The sequence below is a fragment of the Protopterus annectens genome, chromosome 7.part1 (assembly GCF_019279795.1).
Source record: "Protopterus annectens isolate FY-2018-M chromosome 7.part1, PAN1.0, whole genome shotgun sequence".
NCBI classification, from domain to species: Eukaryota; Metazoa; Chordata; order Ceratodontiformes; family Protopteridae; genus Protopterus; species Protopterus annectens.
In genome coordinates, this window is record NC_056740.1 from 364,767,320 (window position 1) to 364,791,492 (window position 24,173).

A 24,173-nucleotide genomic window follows, 5' to 3' on the forward strand; every position below is an offset into this window, starting at 1 on the left:
CAAACATTCTGGCAGACAGGTTTAGTGCAAACTTCACCCCCATTTCACCCCATAAAGGGCCCATAAGTATACCAGAAGAATGTAGGGCCCCATCAGTCACCGATGCACAGGTTAAAACAGCCCTGTCCAAAGCAAAAAACACAGCTTCAATGGGACCAGACGGGGTCCCAGGCTGTGTCTTACAAGAGCTCCAAAGTGAACTAACCCCTCACCTAAACACACTGTTCAAACTCAGCCTCTCTACAGGCTACATACCCTTAGAGTGGCGCACAGCAACAGTTGTCCTGCTCCACAAAGGTGGAGCCACAACGGACCCTGGGAACTATCGCCCTATAAGCCTGACTAGCCTGGTCTGCAAGGCTATGGAACACATCATCATGGAACTCATTAACAGAGACATTGGGAACCTCCAAACCTTGGACCCTACCCAGTTTGGTTTTCTTAAGGGCAGATCATGCCTCCTAAGCCTGGTAGACTTCTTTGAGATGGTTACCAAGGCATTAGACGAGGGAAAGGAGGTCCACACAACGTACCTAGACCTCGCAAAGGCTTTCGACACCATTCCCCATTCTAGTTTTATAGACAAGTTCACCAGCTTGAACATAAACCCCTACATCACAAGATGGGTTGCCAGATGGCTCATGGATAGAACCCACATAGTGAGAGTTGCAGGCTCTACGTCCAACTCTAAACCGGTTACAAGTGGCGTCCCCCAGGGCTCAGGCCTAGGACCCCTCCTGTTTGGTATATACTTAAAAGAGGTACAGGCAAGCATAGGAGGACTATGGCTGACCAAGTTCGCAGATGACTGCAAACTAGGGGCCATAATTGATTCTCTGGCTGATACAGACACCCTTCAGATGGGTCTCACTGAGACGGATACCTAGTGTCAAAATCATGGCCTCAAGCTAAATGCCAAAAAGTGTATAGTCATCCCCTTTTGGAAAAAACAAAATACCCGCAAACTACCACATAGGTGGTAGTCCCCTAAATACAGAAAATGTAATAAGGGATCTGGGGACCCAAGTAGATAGTAATCTCTCCTTTGATAATCATATTGCCAAGGTGGTTAGAAAATCCTTCTATGTGGCCCACCTAATCAGAAAAGGGTTCACATCTAGAACAAAAGAGGTTATTGTGCCTCTCTACTCATCACTCATGAGGTCCATCATAGAATACAACGCCCCATTTGGGATGTACCTTACAAGACACCTGCAACAGCTGGAAAGGCCACAAAAGTACCTCACCAAGAGGATTACTGGCCTCAAACAGATGCCCTATGCAGCCTGACTCAAAAAACCCCAGCTGTACTCAGTTGCATACCGCTTACTCAGAGGTGATCTCTGCTTGACATACAAGGCCATGTCCAATCCAGAATTGATGGACATGCTCCACCTAAAAAAAAACAAATCCCAGAGAGCCACACGCTCTAGAGATATAAACCTCACTACAATGATAAATAGGACATGCTGGAGGGATAGATTCCTAACCCAGAGACTGCCCATGCTTTGGAACAGAATTCCAATATACATCAGGCAGAGCCCCTCACTAACACTTTTCAAGAGAAACCGTGACAGGTGGATGGGAAACAGAAAATTTACCCCGGGGATCACTGCACTGGGTCTGCTGGACAGTGGCACAGGGAACTAATGGCTCTGCTGGACAGTGGCGCAGGGAACTGATGGCTCTGCTGGACAGAGGCACAGGGAACTAATCCAAGGGGGTGGCGAAAGCCAACACATTCTGGCTAGGCTTATAAATGCCCTTGGGGCAGATAGCCTAGTACTTGCCTATGAACCTATAAAGCTCAATTGGAAAATGTTTTCCTGTTTTGACAACATAACTGATATCTTAGGGGCAGGACATAAGTCAGTTTTCAAAAAGAGAAAATCCTTGAAAATATTTAGAGAGTCAGGACAAAGAGACAACTCACACATACACAAGTAAAAAGAAGGGAATGTTTAATTATGGTTTCTGTTCCCAATATAAAAACATACTAGAGCAAGATAGAGTTGAGATTATTGGCATTAACATAAGATCAAACTTTCATTGTAACAGTAACATCTCAAGGATATTGCATCTTGCTGAGTGTCAAAATTGTAAAAGTTTCTATGTGGGAACAACAAAAAAGAAATTTAAAGAGAGAGTTTATAAACATTCATTAGAGATTAGAAACAAAAGAGACTCTTAATACCCTCTACAGGCATCTTTCCAGTTTTCCCTCCCATAGGTTTTGTTTTTGTTTTGACTTGATTACAGAAAAATAGAAGTGGACCTTGGGATGAGTTATTAGAATTTGCAGAACTGAGATGGCAAATTAAGTTAAATGCATGGATACACCCATGTTTAAATGATGGAGTTTCCCTGGGTAGTGTTCTTAGGTTATGTACATACAATTAAAAATGTATATATAAACCAAGAGCAAAGTAAGGATCTGTTTAAAATATTTTCAAACCAAATAATTTATTGTTATTTGGTTTGAAAATTTTAAACGGATCCTTACTTTGCTCTTGGTTGTATATACATTTTTAATTTTGACTGTTCTAAACGAGAGCATTTGCCTTTGTGAGCAGCATTTCTTTACTTATTTTGATATGTACATACAATGTTTGATTTTTAAGTTGGTTCTCAGGGTGAGTTAATGTTTTTTTTTTTTAATGTGATTGGTGCAATTTTTGCATGTGACTTGGGAGAGAGTTATTTAAATGGCATAAGATGATTATGTACTTTAATTCTGAGGAAGTCTTTTGTTATACTTGACAAATCGCTCAACTTCCTTTTGTAGACTAAACTTTTAATAGTTGGTTCCTATTGGTTTCCATTGGTATCTGTTGGCTGGTTCACACAGTGCAACTCCCTTCCTTTTTTCCTTCTCCTCATTCTGCTAGTGAGAGGGTCCTACATAACTTGGATCTGCACTGGCAACTCATGTATTATTTGGATAAAACTAAAATCATTCTCACGTCTGAGCAGCTTTTTGCTTCCTTTCATCACAGGGTATTGGGTTTGGCTGTTTCGAAGCAAACCATCTCCTGTTGGATATCTACGGCCATTTCCTTTTTATTTATTTTAGATTTATAACAGGGAAAGTCTGACTGGACACAGGTCCTTTTTCAGCAGAGGCCCAGGGAGAAAAGCTTCACATACAAGATACAAATACAATTCAAGTTACAGTTTGCAAAAAAAACTAGAATGTAAAATTAAACAACATACAATGTACAGTACAGCGATGCAAAAAGTATGACAGTAAATACAGTTGATGAAAGGTACAGGTTACATTAAAAACAAAAAATGCAGTGGTCAGAGGTGACCCATAGCAGACATAGACTTTTGTTATTTTCCCGGCAAATGTCTGTCTTCTTCCATTAGAGCTCCCTCCACTAAGGCCATTGCTTATTCTGGTGCTTTCTTCAAGGGGTTGGTCACTAATTCCATCCTTGAAGCTGCTACTTAGTCTTCAGTGCATACCTTTAATGAGCATTATGAATTGGATATAGTTTTTAGGGCCAGAGCAGGCTTTGCTAAAGCCATTCTGCATGGGTTTCTTAAGGGCTCTTCCCAGCCTTCCATCTCCCAGACCTTTTCTTGAGCTTTTGCATTATCCCTGCAATGAAGAATACTGCAGTAGTGATAAGGACGTAGTACAGTTGTGTAAAATCTTACCATAACAGCAGATGTCCTCTTTACTGTTGCAGTATTCTCTCCCTCCATCTCCCATTTTTTTGGTGGGTTTTGTTTTTGTTTCTCTCCCAGCTGAGGCTCTTTCTTATCTGTCTGCATTTTCTCCTTTTGGATGTGCATAGTCTCTTTTGTCCTATGGAGACTGTTCTTTACTGGGGCTGTTCAGTTCTGAGTAACTGTGTCCGAATGTCACTTTTATGCCCTGTGTCAAGAACAGGGAGCTTGCTTGTGACATACGCCGTACACAAGATGTAAAAGCTTTAATATACTGCCTGGAAGTTGGACTGTCCTTGGCAGGAGTTACTTACAGTGAAGAATACTGCATCAGTGAAGAGAAGGACATCTACCGTTATGGTAAGATTTTTACATAGCTGTACTTTCTCTCTTCTTTTGGAAATGGCCAGGGGCAGTTGCCACAAGCTTCCTCACAGAGAGGATCTACTCACACAAGATCAGGGGTATTTGATACTCCCCAACCCAATCAACATCAACTGACTTTCTGGATGATAGAGTTGTAATTTCCTTTAGGCACCTGTTTACTGGGGATGTGCCACAGACACTAATGGAAGCAAGAAAGCCTGCTACTAGTAAGTCATAGATTAGCAAATGGAAAAGGTTGTCTGGTTGTGCTAAAAACTTAACCAGCACCCATTCAGGGCTAGTTGTTCTCTGGTTTTACAATATTTATGTGAGTTACTATCTTATGGCCTTTCTTATTCCTTCATCAAGGTACATTTATTGACAGTTTAAGCATGCCTGCCCATGGATCCACCTCTCTTCTCATGTGAAAATGTTTTTGAAAGGGGTTTTTGCATAAGAGGCTTCCAAGAAAACTGATAACACCTTGTATCTTTATCTTTGTTATCGAAGCTAACACTTGCTTCATTTGAACCAGCTTACCTGGCTGACTTCAGGTTCTTAACATGGAAGACAGTTTTACTGATTGCTCTGACCTCTGCATGAAGGGTGTTTGAGTTGCAAGCTCTACTGTTGACTCAACCCTGTCTCATTTTCCACAGAGACAGGGTGTCTATGAGAATTTATCTTTCTTTTACACCTAAAGTGGTATTCGAGTTTACCTTAAGCCAAAGCTATCCATCTCCCTATTTTATTCCTGAACCTAAAAATGAGGGGGGGGGGGGGTACTGCATACTTTAGATCCATCCATCCACAACTCCTTTTCCCAGTTTTGCACATGGGGCCAGGCTGTCACTTCAGCAGTGGCAGTCATCTATAGCCAAGGATGACACCACCAGTGAATAGCTCTGCTGTGGCTGTTCTTCCATATCATACACGAGAATGCACAATCACACCTGTGGTGAATTTAGTGTGTCCAATCCACCTACTCTGTCTTTGGAATGTGGGAAGATACTGGAGCACTTGGAGAAAAACCCATGTGAACATAGGGAGGATGGGCAGACTCCACACAGATGGCACCCCGGCTGAGAATCAAACTGGACAATCTCTTGCTGTGAGGTGTCAGTGCTATCTACTGCACTACTCTGCCACCCTACTCCATACATTGGATGTCCACAGACAACTGTGGTACTGTCTTGATATAACTAAACATTTCAGACCTTCACATCAGTTGTCCTTTTTTATTTAAAGTAAGAAGGGACAACCTCTGTCAAAACGGGCCATTTCCAATGACTGTCTAAGACAATTGTCTTTTGTTATATTCAACACAACAAAACTATTCAAAGCAGGATCAAGGTCCACTCTGTCAAGGCCCTGGCTTCATCTATGGGCTTTTGTAAAAAGGGTTGAATTCTAGAAGTGTTATAAAAACAGCAACTTTGTCCTCTATACATACATTTATTAGGCATTAGACGACCCCTAACTTGGAAAAGCCGAAAGACGTTACTTACAAGCTTGATTCCTTCTCTAGGTCTAGAGCAGGCTTTGCCAGGAGCACTTTTCAGGGGCTCCTAGACCCTTCCACCTCTAAAACGTAGTAATCTTACCCATATAGCTATGGTTACTGTGGCAGGGATCAGTATGATGAAAAAATACAGTACAGTTGTGTAAGTAAACTTATCATAACAGTAGATGTTTGAATGATCACTGCTGTAATAACCCTCCCTGCCTCCACCCTCTTGTTTCTTGGTATGTTGCTTAGGCCAGGGTTTGAATAATTAATTTTTTTTGTTGTTCCAAACTTTATCCTTTCAGGACTCAGCCTACCGTTTTCTGTTGGAAGCTCTGAAGGGCTTGGCACCCAATCCTGTCTTTTTATTCAGCTCAGCTCAATCTAACTGATGGTTTAGGTGTGTGGAAGATGCCCTGAAGCTTTGGAAACTGGCCAGCTGTTGTCTTTGGCAGGATATAACCCATATAGCTAAGGCTCCAGCAGCAGTGATCATTTCAACATCTACTGTTATGGTAAGCTTACATATGCAGCTTTCTCAGAAAAAGAGCTGAAACACTAAAGCAGGCAGAAAAAGTTTCTTCTCTACTCATTGAAATTAGTATGTTTAACTTTATAGAGCCGCTAATAGGTGGTAAGCAGATCATTTTCCATACTATGTAGTTTACTGCATTTTATTTAGTATGCTGATTCGTTGGGGATATGTTAGACCTAGATAGTGCAGTTTGGTTAATGAAAGATTTACACTTGTGTCATGTGTTGAAGGCATTGCACTTAACCGAAAGTGCACTTCTGCGAAGAACGATTCAGTGAACCGTTATTGAACACTGAGGCACCGAAGCACACTACAGTGGGGAATAGGGAATTTACCTGTTTCCCCAGTGCAGTGTGATCTCGGAGTTGGTATATTTAAGTAGGGGGTGTTGGGGCCAAATAGGGGGTGCAGAGGGGCTTGCCCCCCTACAAAAACATTGCTTTGGTGTTCCTGGTCGGTTTGTTGAAACGTTCTTTGCGAAAGTGCACTTTCGGTTAAGTGTGGGTCTACTGTTCTTTTTCGAAGAAGTGTTTTGATGAAGTACAGTAGATCTATATATATATATATATATATATATATATATATATATATATATATATATATATATATATATATATATATATATATATATATATATATATATATATATATATATATATATATATATACACACACACACCCTTGTGTATGTAGTTACTTTTTTGTTACATTTTCTAGCATTTTCTTTCCTTTCAGGGCTGTTGCCTCCCTTCTTTGGATAAGAAAACTCTGAAAGATTTTGTACTTAAACTATCTTTATGTGGATCTCTGATTAAGCCTGTGACTGCTAGAGCATGTGAAAGGCACCTGTAAGCTTTGAGTAGTTGGCTGATTGATGTGGATGGGGCCCCAAATAGCTTAGGCTGCTGCAACAATGATCTATTATCTCATCTACTGTTATGGTAAGTTTGTTTCCACAACTGTACTGTTTGATGAAGTCCAGTGTTTGGTGGATGAAATATTTTGGTCTTGGAATATGTTTTGATTTTGTCTTATTGATTTTCAGGGTTGACCGTCTGTGGCAATATAGCTCCATAGGGTCTTATCTGACACACACACACACACACACACACACACACACACACACACACACACACACACACACACACACACACACACACACACACCACCCCTGCCATTCAGTCCCTGTGATTCTCCAGTCACCTGGCTTAGAACTACCTTCATGCTCTGTGTGTTAAATTAACAAAAAGTGTATATTATTTCTTTTTCAACCCATACTTTGTTTTTAAGTCGAGATGCTTTCTGGAACCATATTTTTAAACTGAGATCAAACAGTAGATCTGAAGTAGGAGATTAATTTCTCTGCAACCTGTGGGTTATGGATCCGATATCGGATCTGAACCGGCATGGTTTATCCAGCTATGGATCCGAGCTCTTAGTTCCTCCCCTCACCCATAATGCCCTGCTCTCCCTACATGACCTCAGATCTAGTTTGCCGTGCTGGTAACCAGTTGGATCTTCTGAGCTCTTCAGCTAAGTCTATAAAAAAACCTTTTTTAAAGCTTTAAATTACCTTTTTGTAGTTAAATTTGTGTGATTATGTTAGGTTTCCTTTAGTTTTTTGATACTTTTGGGTCTTAATTGTTAAATCTAAAATTTTATTTTAATTCCCTCCCCTCGCTGGTTCGGAGTTTGTTGAGTGTGTTGTTTGGGGCCTTGTGTGTGTGCTAGTTTAGCACTAATTGCTTGTTTGTCTTTTTTTTTTTACTTGGTTTAAAAAAAAAAAAAAAAAAAAAGACTTTAGTTATGTCTGAAGCCCCTAAGGCAATTTTCTCGAAGTGCACCGAGTGTGGCCATAAGCTTTCCCCTGCTGATGGCCACACTCGGTGCGTTCGATGCCTTGGGGTTGAACACCTCACTTCTGGATGTTCCATTTGTGCAGGGTTCAATCCCAGGGCATTGAAGGAGCGGAGGTCGAAGCTAGTCCTGGCGGGACTTCTGCCCCCGGATTCGGCTTCGGCCTCCGCTCCGGTGGTGGGTACTGTTGCTACAGTTCCCTCCTCGCCTGCTCCCCCTCCTCCACCTGGGACTCAACCTCCCGCTGCTGGGTTAGAGGACAGGGAAGCAAGAAAAAAGGACCAGAGAGAGAAGCACCACAAGCGGCGGGCCGAGACCTCCGTTTTGGCCCCGCCAGCTAAGTGGGCTTCTCCTCCGGCCTCCTTGGCTGCTGGCTCTCTCCCCCCCCCCCCCATCGGCTCCGGTCTGCTTTTCACCGGGGCCTGAGGAGGAGGAGACCCGATCTCCATCGAGGCTATCGAGGAGGCACTCAAGGCCTACCTCGGTAGCCTCTTCAAGGTCTACGTATAGCCTTTCTGACACCGATCTGAACTGGATGATGAGAAGGTTCATCCAGGCCCCGATGCAGATGGGAGTGCTCCTGCCTCCCCCCCCCCCCCGGGGGGGAGCTCGACCCCATTTTTCAAGCCCATAGCTCCTTCTCCGACCTGCTACCCGGGTTCGGAGCGTTCGGAGCCGGGCAGCTTCGGAGCCGGGGGTGGATCGGTGCCGATAGTACTAGGTACTTCGGATCCGACCCTGCCCTCGAGTGTTTCGGATCCGACCTCTCGGAACCTGGCTCCGAGCTTCGGATCCGGGGGACTTAGTGTGCCTTCGGCTCCGTCTGTGTCGGAGCGCACTGGTCCCTCGGATCCGAGTGTCTCGGGGCCGGCTCCGATCCACTCTTCGGATCCGAGGGGGAGCCGACTTTCGGATCCTTTGGTCGAGGCTGGCTCCCCTTCGGCTTTTGATGTAGTGGAGAGGGCTCTGTTGAGGGCTTCTGGACCCCCAGCACTTGCTTCGGCTCCTTCCCGCGCTCCATCTGCACTGGGTCAGGGTTCCACCATCCAGCCACTGGGACAGCCCGCTTCAATGCCCCAAGCTGTTCCATTGGAACAAGACACTGCTTGCGAGGGCTCCTCGGACAGCCCCCCCGAGGAAGCACCTCGCAAGCATACGTGTAAAAGGAGGCACATAGACTCCCCCGAGTCTTTAACAGAAGACACGGATTTGGAGGAAGGGGAAGGCTCCCCAAGATCACCACCCGAGGATGTCTCCTTTGGAGACATCATGGAAATGCTTCGCATAAGGGGTGGGTGGTCTGCCCCCAAGTCTTCCTCGGACGAGTCCGTGTTCTTGGAGGCATTCGAAGCGGGCCCGTCTACCTCTTGGGTGTCCCCTCCTGCCCGACTCCCTAGTGGACCTTATTACCACCAGGGCGTTATAGGAACCGGACACCGTGGAGCCAATCCCCAAAAGGCCAGACAGAATCCTTAGCCCCCTGCAGACCGTGCCCACTGGAGTAAGGGGCCTCCGGTAGATGCCATGTTGACGGCAGCAGCCACCAAGAAGGAACTCGCCCAGGAGAATCCTTCAGTCCATCCTCCGAGCAAGGAGTCTCGGATGATGGACCGCTTGGGGAAGCGAATGTTTAGTTCAGCGACCTTCTCGGTGAGGATGCTTAACTACTTGGCACATGTTACCAGGATGCAGCGCGATCTTATTAAAGAATACGCTGCATCCCCCCCAGAGTCCATGTCGGAGGAGGACAAACTTTTGCACTACACCCGTATGGCCACTCTTCGATCCGTGACGAATACCTCTATGCGGTTGCTGTCCCATGCTACTGAGGGAGCCGCTAGAGCTGCAGAAGTAGGCCTAGTCACTAGACACCAGGCCTGGCTCCGTCATTGCGATTTCACGGAGCCCTTCAAGGCGTCCTTCGTGAACGCCCCCTTTGATGGTTCTGCCCTTTTTGGCAAAACGGTTCGCGACACCTTGACCCAGAGCGAAAAGGACGGGAAGACTCTGTCTGCCATCGGAATCCGCTTCTCTGTGCCCCAGAGGTCCTACTCTAGGAACCAAAAGGGCCCGAAGAAGATGTGGTTCCGGAAGTCGCAGCAATCCCAACCCGCTCCGGACAACCAGTCCTTCCGTGGCAGAGGAGGACAGGGTGGATGCCGCCCCAGGGGCAGAGGGGCTCCCAGGAATTTCGGGTCCAGAGAACCTTTCTCTGAACGGCCCGCGCAGCAGCCCTGAGGGGTTGCCCGACTGCTCCACTCTGGAGGCAGTCGGGGGACGTTTTTGGAGCACCTAGCGGCATGGGAGTCCATAACATCAGACCGCTGGGTCCTCCACATTATATCCAGAGGATACAAGATCCCCTTTCATCACATTTCAAAATTAAGATCCCTCCCCAACGTTCCACCCGGTCAGTGGGAGGCCGCTTCAGCAGAAATTGGCCATCTGCTGGGGAAAAGAGTCATCCAGCCCGTTCCCCCAGACCAGATCGGATCAGGGTTTTACTCCAGGTTCTTTTTAGTGCCAAAAAAGACGGGGGACCAAAGACAAATTTTAGACCTGTCCCTGTTAAACCTGGCAGTTCCCAAGGAGAAGTTCCGAATGGTCACTTTGCAATCCATCCTCCCCCTCCTGGGAGAGACTCACTGGATGTGCTCTATAGACCTCAAGGATGCGTACTACCACATACTAATGGACAGGCGCTCCAGGAGGTTTCTTCGCTTCCGGCTGGGAGCCAGTCACTACCAGTTCAGGGTCCTTCCCTTTGGTCTCACCACAGCCCCCAGGGTGTTCACCAAAGTATTAGCAGTGGTTGTGGCCCACCTGAGGCCTCAGGGGGTGCAGGTCTTTCCGTACCTGGACGACTGGCTTCTTACCGCCCCAACAAGGCATCTACTATCCTTGGCGTGAGACTCCTTTCTTCATCTAGCTCCCCGCCTGGGCATCACAATAAACGTAGCAAAATCCAACCTGGCTCCTACTCAGTTGATAGATTTTATAGGTACCAGGTTAGACACGAGGGAGTTAAGAGCCTTTTTCACAGCCGACAGAGTTCGGAATCTGCGACTCCAGGTGCGGGCCATCCTCCACTCCAGCTCAGTTCCGGCGGAATTGGTCCTGAGGGCTCTAGGGTCCATGGCAGCGATATCTCTTCTTCCACTCGCCAGGTTCAATATGCGGGTCCTTCAGTGGACACTTCAAGTTCAGTGGTCTTACCTTGCTCTACCTCTGCATCATCCCATTGCGATCAGCAAGGCTTGCAAACGGTCTCTCTTGTGGTGGCTCCATTCTCAGGATCTCCACGGAGGCCGCCCCTTTTGTGCTTCTCCCCCTCTCGCCACGGTGACCACGGATGCCTCCCGCCTCGGGTGGGGGGGGCATTTTGCAGGCCGGATGGTCCAAGACACGTGGAACGACTCAGAGACCTCCCTGCATATCAATGTTCTAGAGATGAGAGCAGTGCTCTTGGCGTTGCGAGCACTTCAGGACTTTCTTCCCCTTGGAACAATTGCGATTCAGTCAGACAACATGTCGGTGGTCTGGTACATCAACAAACAGGGGGGAACCAGATCTTATCCTCTGTCGGGAAGCCATGAGAGTGTGGGAATGGGCGATCTCCACCAACTGCTTTCTCATCGCAACGCATATTCCGGGTCGGTCCAACATCCTTGCGGACAAGCTCAGTCGCACCATTCTCTCCTCGTACGAGTGGTCTCTCAATGCTCAAGTAGCGAAACGTATCTTTGCACGGTGGGGAACTCCTTGTTGCGATCTCTTTGCGTCTCCCTTAAACACCAAGTGCGACAGTTTTTTCGCTCTAATCCCTCCTCCAGGGGATTCCCCGAGAGACGCTTTGGTGCATGCTTGGCCTCCCGGTCTTCTTTACGCTTACCCCCCTTTGCCTCTGATGCTCCATGTTCTTCAGAAAGCCTCTCGGTTGGGGTGCAGAATGATCCTCATTGCCCCATTCTGGCCTCGACAGATCTGGTTCCCTTTCCCAAGGTCTCACTCGGTGAATCCACCTTGGATTCTAGATCCCATTCCGGATCTGATATCACACCCATCGAACCTACCAACTCCGAATCTAGGCAACCTGAAGCTAACTGCTTGGCTGCTCCAGTTCCACTCCTAATTAGGACTCCCGGTATCTCGTCCCCCATTAAGGCCATCCTGGTAGCGGCTCATAAACCATCTACCAGAAAAGTTTACCACAGTAAATGGAAACGATTCTCCATTTGGGCGGAGCGGCAGGGTCTAGATCCCTTCATGGTTCCCCTTCCTCTAGTGCTAGACTTCCTAACCACTCTTTTTAATGATGGTGCCAGTAGTTCAATGGTTAAAGTGCAGCTTGTGGCCATTTCACACTATCATGTTGGTCATGACTCTGGACCTCTTATGTCCGCCAAGTTATGTAAAATCTTCCTAAAAGGCACCTTTCTCCTTAGACCCCTGTCAAGCAGACGGTTCCACCGTGGGATCTTTCTTTGGTTCTTCAGGCCTTGACCGCTCCCCCCTTCGAGCCTGCGGCTACAGTAGATCTTAAATTCTTGTCCCTGAAGACTGCTTTTTTAGTAGCCATTACTTCGGCCAAGAGGGTTTCGGAACTTCAAGCCTTATCCATGAAGCCTCCTTACTTGGTCTTCCATCGGACCGCGTATACCTCAGGACCAATCCCTCCTTTCTTCCTAAGGTAGCTTCAGAAGCAAACATTAATCAGTCCATTAACCTCCCTGTTTTCTTTCCTAAATATCAGAACAAGGGCGAATACAAGCTGCATTCCTTGGATGTTCACAGGCAGCTTCGTTTTTATCTTAACAGGACAGCTGGTCATAGGCAATCCGACCAGTTGTTCATTTCCTTTGCCAAATTCAATTTGGGTAAACCAATTTCCAAAGTCTCCTTGTCACGATGGATTTCGCAGTGCATTGTTTTAGCTTACCAAGCTTCTGGGAGGTCCGCACTGGAGGGAGTCCATGCCCATTCGACCCGGTCAGTTTCTACCTCAGCGGCCTTTAGAGCTAGGATTCCTCTGGATGATATTTGTTCAGCAGCCACTTGGGCTTCATCTCATACCTTTATTTCTCATTACAAGCTGGATATCACATCTAGAGGTAGAGCATCCTTTGGCTCCGTGGTGCTCCGGAATATCCTTCCATGATGGCCGCCCAAGATTCAGGTAGCTGGGGACTCTGTTCCACAGGTTGCAGACAAATGAATCTCCTACTTCAGATTTAGAAGTTATGTACTTACCATAACGTTCCATCTGAGTAGGTGAATTCATTTGTCTGCAACCATCCCGCCCTCCTATCCCCCTGGCCTTGTCATTTTCCTGCATATTATGTGTTACCCTTTTTAGGGTATTTTGATTCAGGGCAAACTCGATCTGAGGTCATGTAGGGAGAGCAGTGCATTATGGGTGAGGGGAGGAGCTAACAGCTTGGATCCATAGCTGGATAAACCATGCCGGTTCGGATCCGATATTGGATCCATAACCCACAGGTTGCAGACAAATGAATCCACCTACTCAGATGGAACGTTATGGTAAGTACATAACTTCTAATTTATGACAAGCTGCATGAGAGTCTCAAAGATGTAAAATTACATCAAGTTCTTAAACACTTGTACTTTTATCTTACGTTTCCTGCAACATGCCGTATCTCTTACAACTTGTTTTGATTGTTCCAGGTAACAGGGTTGTGGGAGTGGGGTAAACTACAGGAAATAAGCTTAAGTTAAGTCTGTAAGGAAATGAATAAGGGATCTTAGTGGCTGTGAAATGCTAGTAAAAATGAAAAAAATAAAAACTAAATAATGGTGGACTGTAACATTTTTATCTAGTTTGTGACTAATGTATTGCTTTCTTCTTAAGGCAAAACCTAAAGATCTTTATTTGAAAAAGTACTGCTGTCCCAAGAAAATTCAAGGCCTTGAACTTCATCAAATCAGAAATTTTGGAAGACAAATTCTGGAGGTAAAGTGGTATTCTTTCTTTGTGGTTTATTAATATGGAATGGATGGCAAACTGATAACAGGTTCATAGCTACTAGGTAACTCCTCCAAAGCAGGACATTCACAGGACTGCAGCATCCACTACCTTTAAAGTACAACACAGTACAGTATCAGAGATTCATCTACATACTGTGGGAGTAGAACCCACAGCATTCTGCATCAAAACAAGTATACTACCAGTTGTGTTACTAACACTGCAAACAGACTTCACATAAGCAGCTGTAAACTTCTCTTCCCCTGAAGCTCTCGGCTCCTTGTAGAATCGACTTGATACTTTGCAAAATCTCTCATCTTCGCAGCACAAGAAATCTGGAAAAAGCCAAAATTTATCTGGTGGTGGTGGTGGGGGGCAAAGTTCCAAAACCAGTGACACATTTTAAATATTGCTTGTATAATCTTAGAAAGTTGCTAAAATAGTGTTTTATGTTACCATGTGTTTCCTGAATAATAGGAAGCCTGAAACATAAAGGGCTATCATTTAGTGAATTCAGTTCTCACTGATTTGTCAGAAAACCACAAATTTTAAGAGGAACAGACCAAAGGTATGAGACAAATATTCTGTGAAAATCTGGACAGTTGAAAGCTATGGACTCGACTCTCTGAATCACAAGTGGTGATATGGGTAGAGAATTCAAGCTCTTGTGTTTCTTGTACCTAAGGTACAGGGTTTGAGCCGGAATAACACTAACCAGCAGGTATACCTAACTGAGGCATTTTACAACACACACAGACACACACACAGACACACACACACACACACACACACACACACACACACACACACAGACACACACACAGACACACACACAGACACACACACAGACACACACACACACACACACACACACACACACACACACACATGAATGTGATAAGAAACAAAAACCAGAGCAATCATTAAGAGAGAACACTCAGGGGCAGAAAACTCCCCTCTCCTTAAACCTAAATGAATGTGATAAGAAAATACCTCATCATGAATGAGCACAACTCTCCTTGCTGTTCTGGCAGCAATGATCTGCAGTTTACCAGTGTAAGAGCTAGTTAGTTTAACTTCCGCGCGTTTGTGTTTAAATCCACGTTAGCGTGCGACACACACATGGGTCCTTCTTAAAGAAATACTACACTGTGGAGTTTTTTTATGGTAATTATTTATGTCGCTTCATTAATTTTTCCTCAAGAGACTGGTCTTGCAGCTGTAAAATTTTGGGGGGGGGGGGTTTCTCCCTCCCTCTCGCTCTATGGTTCTGGCGCCCTTGGAGTCCATCCATTTATTGCACTGAGCTTTTATGCAGCTCATTTTTATGTTACATTGCCTCCTTCCACTTTTCTATGGTGAAAGCAGCCCTGAATCCACCAATTGATTTGCATTCTGCAGCACCTTTTGACAGTATGTATTCCAGAGTACTGTCAGTCTGTCCATAAAATAGTATTTTCTTGAATCTCCTATGAATCTTGTCCCATTCAGGTGTTATCTTCTCCATCTTCCTTAATTCCATTTCCCTGTTTACCTGTTGAAAGTGCACTGTGTCCATTTAATGTCCACATTTCTAATGTCATGATGAACACTAGTATTTCCTTTATAATTCATACTTTCTGTGTTTACCATTTTGGAAACTATGGTTTCTGCAAGCCCTTTGTCGCTTTCTTTGGATGGCTGCCAGTGTTATATGCAAAATGTACAGAATAGCCTTAATAGGTAATGTGTCATTGTCTCTAGGGTCATAGTGCCTGTTTGAGTAAGGCAGCCAATTGCCCTTAGCCTTTTTCCTCTTGTAGTAATGAGATGCTGCCCTAAGGTCATGCTTGACTTCAGACATAATGCATGAATACTCAGTCCAGTCCTCTGTAGTTCTGATCTTCATGCCATTATTCACTTTATCAGAGAATAGCACTTCTGGCATTATGTAAACATTTTATTATTAATTATACCAAATTATGCAGATTAAGAATTGGTTTCTCTGAGTGATGAATGAATATAACCATCTATTTTCTTTTGGTTGTAAAGCTGAATTCTTCTAAGGTCTTTTTTCTGCCATTCCATCACGTTCAGTCCGCTGCTAGGTGTATTTGTTCCCAACCATCGAGTCCCACCCCTTCTAGACCCAGTTGTTTCTCCTTCTAGTACTCCAAGAGAAATGCAGCAACTGGAGATTGTGGTTGCTGTCTATCAGAGCTCAGGAGATATTTGCTTGGTCCCTAGGTTTTCCTGTAGCAGCCTGATGAATCTGATGCAAAAGCAAGGCTGCAGTTCTTTCCCAGTGACAGGGAGAGAATATGGCTATACAGCACTGTGTGCTGCTTGGTAGAGAAGAGTACATCTTCATTCACATGCTGCATGCTTTTGTACTGTTACTGCAAAGTGCCGGTAATGCAGTAGACTTTGCCACATCTCTCTTCCCTCAGGTTTGGGTGAGCCAATATTGGCTCACATCATCTCTAATGCTAAACTAGAGTGCAGACTCCACTGCCAGTATTTTGCATAATGGGAGAAAGTCTAAATTCAAATATTGTAATGATCATTGGAATGGAAATAGTAATTTAATTCTCCCTGAAGATGTCAGGCTCAGCTGTTTTACTAAATTTGTCAGATTTTTCAGTGGGGTACATAGTAGAAAAGTTGGAGAGTGAGAGTTATTTCATGCACTTACAGAGACTAAGCTGAATATGTCTGTTGGCATTTTGGAAAATCTTGCTTTATGATGAGACTTGACATCCATTAGGAAGACTAAAACCTAAAACATATAACAGGCAGACTGGAAAAAAATATGCATATATAGAAGTACACACACACACACACACACACACACACACACACACACACACACACACTCTCACACACACATATATGTATATATGTACAGACTTTTATTTGATTAAGTCCTTTCTTCCCCATCAGTAACAGGACATCTCCAGACTAACAACAAAACACAAAGTGTCCATTTAAGTACAAAAAGTACATGGCATATCATACCACATAAAACTTGAAAACAACGAGATATTCATTCAAAATATAACTCCAAATTAAATAAAGATTATATACAAAACTAAAATAACAAAAAATATATGTGTGTGTGTGTATATATACATATATGTATACATGTACACACAAATGTATATAATAAATTTTATATATATATATATATATATATATATATCTATACATATATATATATATATATATATATATATATATATATATATACATATAAATATATCTACATGTATAATATGAGAAATATGAACATGCCTTCATTTAAAGTTTGGTTTAACTAATCACTTTGATAATAAAACATATTTGATATTTATAACATCATATAACCATGGATGTTTATTAGCTTGGAGCTTTAAATCTCATTAAGTGTTTTCTGCTATCAGATAATGAGATTGTAATTTAATGTAAATGCTCTTAAGTTTATACCGAAGTCAGGTGTCTTGGAACAGTAATTTTCCTAATTGTAGAAGCAATTGGATGGTATTGAATCCATGATAATAAATTTTTGAACATTTATACATGCTACATAATAACATGCATCATCTTCTCCATTAAATCTGCCGCAGCATCAGTAATGATGAAGAAACAGGCTTGGATAAAGGGTAAGACGTGTATGGGGAATATTTTTGCCTAAATTAGAACTTTGTTTCTTTTGGGATTCTTATAGGTCTAGAGGCATTGTGTTCTGCATTGAATATTTGCAATGATGAGGCAACAGGCTTGGCTAAATGAAACTTTATTAGGAGAGCGAATTAAGACATAAGTGTCATTCTCCCTATTTCTTCTTGTGTTTTTAGTGTATAGTTGTCATTTCTGGCTTGAGGATGGGAGTAAAATGAAGGAGAATCTGTTCAGTTGTTAGCATGTTCCCACAGATTCCTTCTCCTGTTTCTTTTCCAGAGAAAGACACGATTTTTCCTTTATACAGAACAAGACGTGAGATATACCTCATAAGGACCACTGCTACCTGAAATCATATAGATGATAGAGGGTGTAATCACAAGCAGGTATCCGTCTTCTGGACAGGTTATTTTAGCAAGTCACCTTGCTTAACTTTGTCAGTTCAGCTGTTTCCCAAATCTGTTTGAACCCAACACCAGCATCCTCACTTTTCACATTTCAGTGTTGGTATTTATCAGAAAGAAATTACTTATTTGACTGAACCATTTATCTCTTAGTCCAGGTCTCCACTTCTCCCTCCCAGCTCCTACTCAGTTGGTATCCAGAGATGCTTCAGTCTTTGCTGCGTGGAGCTATTTACCAGGGGGTGAAAGTTCAGGGTCTCTGGAACAAACAAGACGGACCGAAACGCACAAATGTCAAAAGAGGTTATGATGACGGAAATAAACCCTCTGAAATCTCTAAATCATCATTGGACTGAAGGACCTCTACTAGTAGTCACAGTTAACACCACAATAAATGTGGTAATAAACAAATTGGGACCCAGGTCAGTACCTCCTTTTCAGCACTGCTGAGGTAGCCTAATAACTAGCATCTCAGCTCAGTCTGTCACTTCAGGCAACCTACATCCCATCAGAGCAAATCATTATTGCAGAAGAGCTGAGCAGGGCCAGGACAGATTCTTCTCTCATGAATGGAAATTGATACCTGGGGTTCTCTGGGAATTGATCCATCCATGGGATTCACCTCAAGTATGTGTATTTCCCTTCATTCACAGCAGACAGAGAATTTCTGATCCAGGTTTTCAAACTGGCCTGGAAGACAAATGCATTCTCATTTTCGTGAACAGGCATGTTGTGTATGTCTTTCTGCCATTTCCATTGATTTTCAGTGTCATTCAAAACATTCAGAAGGACTCCCAAAGATAATTGTGGCAACTCTCTTTTGACCCAGACAACAGTGGTTCTTTCATTTAGACATGGTCAAGGGCAATTACCATAGTCTTTCTCACAGACCAGGAGTTCTTTGATATACCACAACCTTCATCTTCTTCAACTGACTGCATGGATGATCGATTCTAATACCTTTTAGGCACTTATTTTCTGAGAACACATGTAAGCAGGTATTAAAGGATGCTAAGAATCTTGCTACTAGAAAATCATATATTGACAAGTGGAAAAGATTTTCTAGTTTGTGCTAAACTAAGAACCAGGAACCTTTTTAGGCCCAGATGCCTTTGGTTCTTCAGTATTTGTGTGAGACTATTATCCTCTGGTCTTTCTTACTCTTCTATCAAGATTCACATCTTGGCCATCTCTGTTTGTCTGCCCTTAGAGCCTTCCCTTTCTACCCTGCATCAGGTCAAACAGTTTTTTAAATGGGTTTTGAATGTCTGTCCACTAAAAGACAGGTGACTCCTCTTTGGATCTAAGTTTTGCTGTACAAAAGATACACTTTTTCCATCTGAACCAGCTTATTGGGCTAAAATGAAGTTCTTGCCTTTGAAAACAGTGTTGCTTATTTCTCTAACCTGTGTAAGATTATTGTCTCATTGTTTTCATAATGCTGTGGTGTCTCAGAAAAGAAATACTTTATGCCTAAAGTGGTTTCACAGTTTACGTTGAATCAAGTTGTTAATTTCCCATCTTTTATTCCAGCTCCACAAAAGAGAGAAAGAATTCTGCACACTCTGGATGTCCACAGACAACTCGTATACTATACTGACTGAAGCAAAATCTTCAGGAGTTTGGCTCACCTGTTTATTTCCTATGAAGGTAAGAAAAGGGGATAATTAGTTTCAAAGTAGGCAATTTCAAAATTTCCAGATGGTTGTCTCTTGCTATTTTCTGTTGTACTCAGCATAAGTCATTTCCAGACAAGATTTAGAGCCTTAGCAGTATAGGTTATATCCTGCCAAAGATATAATGGCTGGACAGCTTCCAAAGCTTTAGGGCACCTCAGTGTGCCCAAACTGTCAAGCAGCTTGAGCTGAGCTGACTAAAAGATAAGTTTGGGTGTGAAGCCATTCTGAGCATTCCTGCCTCCGAAGAATATTCTCCTGTAAGACTTTTGAGGATCGATGGTTTTGCTGGGCAAACAAGTTCCCCTTCGGGGGAAAAAACTTCTATTTTCTTAAGTTTATTGATGTTTTATTACTTTCCTCTTGAGGAAAGTTATTTTAAAGCTAGGAGTGTTGTATTTTAACAGACTGTCTAGAGACTATAACATACTTTTAAACAGAGCATTTGTTTTTTTTTCTGTCAGTTTAAAAGTAGAGTTCAGAAAGTAAAAAACAGCAGATAGTGCACCAACGGCTGTGGTAAGTCTTGGAAGTCACAAATTCACGAACAGCAACTGCAGGTTCACCTTTTATTGTAAAAACTACAAAGAACAGGATCCAAAAGTGAGCGCTTTCACCTCCAAGAATGACGCTTCATCAGACTTCATGAATCACTGTGAAAAACACACTCTTTTTATACAACAGAAATCATGTGCTGATCACAAATAATTAATTAATTAGTTAATCAAAAGCACCTTGTTTAAAACACAGCTCATGTTAACTCATTCTTAACAAGCACATTCAAAAACTTTATAAAAACACTAAAAAACCAAGTTATTTAAAAACTGAATGGTTAAAAACAGTATTTACAAAATGTAAGTCTGTGTATGTGTGTATAACCCATGAATATAGAATATATCACAGAATTAGTATAATACTCTCAGAACATAATGTGCAATAATGATAAATAACTAATGTATTTTATTTTATTTTATTCAATTTATTTTGTTTTAGTGTCTCAGAGGACGCCCCGCTAAGCATGGTTTAAGTGAAACCTTGTCATTTAGACCATATACATGGGCTTGCAATCTCATTATCCATCTATTCTCCAACTCCTCCAACTTATTTTTATGATTGCCTAACCTGTGTGTTCTATGTAATTTCTCTAAAACTTGAAATTTGAAAATGTGTTTTGATCCATTCTCAAGGACATGTTTGGCTAGTGCGTTGTTAGTATTTTCTTTGTGTATCACGTATATATGTTCTCTTACTCGTTCTCTTAGCGTCCTGTTCGTCTTGCCTACATAAAACTTGGAGCATTCTTGACAGTGTGCTAAATAAACTACATCAGTGGTCCTACAATCTGCATATCCTCGGAATCTGTATATGCGTTTAGTGATAGGATGTTCAAAGGCTTGGTGGACATAAATAAACCTACATTGGTTACAGGAACGACAGGGAAAAGTTCCCACCCTGTCGGATGTGTGAGAACCTCCTCTGTCGTTGTCATAGCATAAAATCCTGTTGAGGGATTTCATGTTTTTGTAACTTATGTTGGGTTGGTCAGTCACTAACTCCCTGATTTTATTGTCATGTGTAAGTAATCTCCAATTGTTGCTGATAATGCGTTTAATATGACTATTTCTATTAGTATATGAAATGGTGAGCCTGGTCTTGACCGGCTTGGGGTTCACTGCAGTAGATGATGGTTCCTTATCCATCCTATGGAAAAAAGGAATCCCCTTGTCATTTCTATATCTATCTTTATTCATCATTGCTTCCTTGACCTCCTTATTCTTGTAACCTCTAGATTTAAAATTGTTGGCTAACATGGTAGCCTGTTGATCATACACTTCATCCTGAGTTGTTAATCTGGATAATCTCATAGCTTGATTGTCTACAATGTTAGAATATACATGACGAGGGTGCATGCTGGTTCGGTGTAACAAACTGTTCCTCCAACATTTCTTCCTAAATAATTCTGTGTTGATGCCCAAATGTGACTTGGTTAATCTTACATCAAGAAATTCAATGGTATGTTTGGAATAAGTGCTTTCAAACTCTAAAAAGCAGGTCGTGCCATTGATATATTGTATGAATTGTTGTAACTCATGTTCACTTCCCCTCCATACAACAAAAACGTCGTCTACAAAACGACAATAATATATGAGCTGTTCCATGTAGTCTGAGTTCCCCAAGACGTATGCTCCCTCCCAGTAGGCCAAAACCATGTTGGCATAAGAGTTCGCACACGGGGTTCCCATGGCTACCCCTTTTCTTTGTAAGTAATATGTTTTGTCATATAGCATAACATTATTCTCTAGAATAATCTCTAAAAGTAATGTCCATCTGATGATCAAATTATTACTTATATGATTATCTAATAAAAATAATCTTGCATATTCAATGCCTGTAGTGTTCGGTATAGATGTGAATAGCGACTTGACATCTAACGTTACAAAAAGATCATTTTCATTGATGTTAACAGTTCTATTGAAGTTGGCCAAACCCATCAAGAAGTGTTCTGTATCCTTTAATATATGTCTGCAGTTGTTAATTATTGGTTTAAACATTTTATCTAAATATATGGATAAAGGCTCTGTCATCCATCCCTTGCTGGATACTATAGGTCTCAATGGGGGGTTAAACAAGTTTTTGTGTACTTTAGGTAGTCCCCTGAAAGTCGGAATCAGGGGATTCTCGACCATAAAATATTTGTATAACTCTGAATCTATTACATTACTCAATAATAAATCATACAAGTGTCCGTGTACATGCTTAATTAGTGTGTTCAAAGCACTACCATTCAATTCCTGATAAGTTTCACTGTCTGACAACATTTGCTTCATTTTATCACTGTACATTACTTTGTCTAATATCACAATCGCCCCACCTTTATCGGCCTGCCTGATAGTAATGTCCTTATTATTCTGTAGATTTATAATGGCAGCTACTCATATTGCTGCTGCATATGTTTACTTTGTTTTACAAGTTTCTAATGGTTAGAGCTGTTTATGCACGCCCCTTGAAATTACTACTATAAATATGAATGTTGCCTTTTTACACTTGTCATTTGTCTGAAGAAGTCCTGTATACTAATAAAGGGACGAAAGCTAATTATTGGCTCCCTCGTGCTTTCTGGAAGTTTTAAAAGTTATAAATTATATATTCTTCTCCTGTTGTGACAGTTATAGTTTTGTAAAATATAATAATTCTGTCTTTCATCGATGGAATCATCGCAAATGGAGCTTGGCTCTAGTAGCCAATTGTCTAATTTATCGCAATGTTCAATACCATCGGACTGTTTATCTACACACTCTTTTGACGACAGCCTTTTTTTGTCTACCAAGGAAATTACTGTGATTTCGAGTGAAGGTACATCCACTCCTGATGACATTTCTGCAGAAGAACCCACTACTACACGTCAAGATGCGTCTAATAACTTAGGTGAGGTTTTATGTTCTGCCACTACATCGTTGGCTGTCACAGATCGTTTAAGTGCAACAGCTCTACCTTCGGATACTTCTTTGCAAGATCCTAACACTGTTTTATCTGCCAATATTCCTAATAATGTTGGTCTAACCCCTTTATCGTCTTTAGAGACTGGGACTGAATGTTCGAAGCCTCGTGGGGTTATTGCTACTGCTCAGACAGACATTCACCATGGCGGAGATTTTTCACGCTCTGAAAGCTTTCCTATCGCATCTGCTACATTTGTCAATTCTGCCTTACTAAACTCTTTGCCTCCTGAACGGATTAGTTCTACTAATCAACCTGTCAGTCTGGTTGTTCGACCTAAAAGGACTAGTCCATTATATGATACTAACTTGTCGGAGCCTTCCCTGCATGTGGGCAATTTCAAATCTCCCACTTCCAGTCAAACCTGTCTATCTAAGGGTGCTCGTACTCATACTGATTTCAGCTCATCGGAACCTCTATTACAGCTGAACAGCCCAGTTACTACTATTGACAGACCGAACAGTTTTTCCTGGATGGATCCACCTCCACGTCCACCTACAACTCTCTCCCATCGGGATGAATGTCTCACTGGTACCACCGAGGTCTTGGGCTGTTCTGCAGCGATTGGGATTCACAGTGTTTTGCCATCGCACAGGGACGTTGATCGGAGTGCATGTTCAATGGGCTCATCCTGTGTTCACAGTGTTTTTGCGGGTGGTGTTTCCCCACATTCTAATGATGCCATTTTTACAGGCGATCCTACTCTCACTTTGGCGGGAAGACAGAATGCACCTTCTGTTCAGTCTCCCTTGAACCATGCACCTTCTGTTCAGTCTCCCTTGAACCATGCGGACTTTGCTGCACGTTCTTCATTCAATTTGACTGACAGCAACTATAACGGTTTTCGGCCATCAGAGAAGCCGAAATCTTTGAATGAAGCAGCGCAGTCAATTGGCGCATTTGTTAGGTTTTCCACTTCGGCAACCTCTGACGCTACGGAGGATTCTGCCGTCCGTGTGGCGGGAAGTGCACGGATATCTTCGCTATTGCAAAGGTCTACAGCGCAAGCATATCAGGTTACCACAGCGTCTTC

The 24,173-nt window shown here is 42.7% G+C and overlaps 1 protein-coding gene across 5 annotated transcripts in view; it reads left to right on the forward strand.

The window, feature by feature from the left end:
• The window catches only part of PXK (PX domain containing serine/threonine kinase like), a 1,650,359-nt gene that overhangs the window by 618,494 nt on the left and 1,007,692 nt on the right, over positions 1–24,173 (forward strand). For all 5 annotated transcript variants that reach the window (XM_044078801.1, XM_044078798.1, XM_044078800.1 and 2 more), the window contains exon 9: positions 13,810–13,911. In XM_044078801.1, the coding sequence (XP_043934736.1) occupies positions 13,810–13,911 (102 nt within the window). The remainder of the gene's footprint in view (positions 1–13,809; positions 13,912–24,173) is intronic.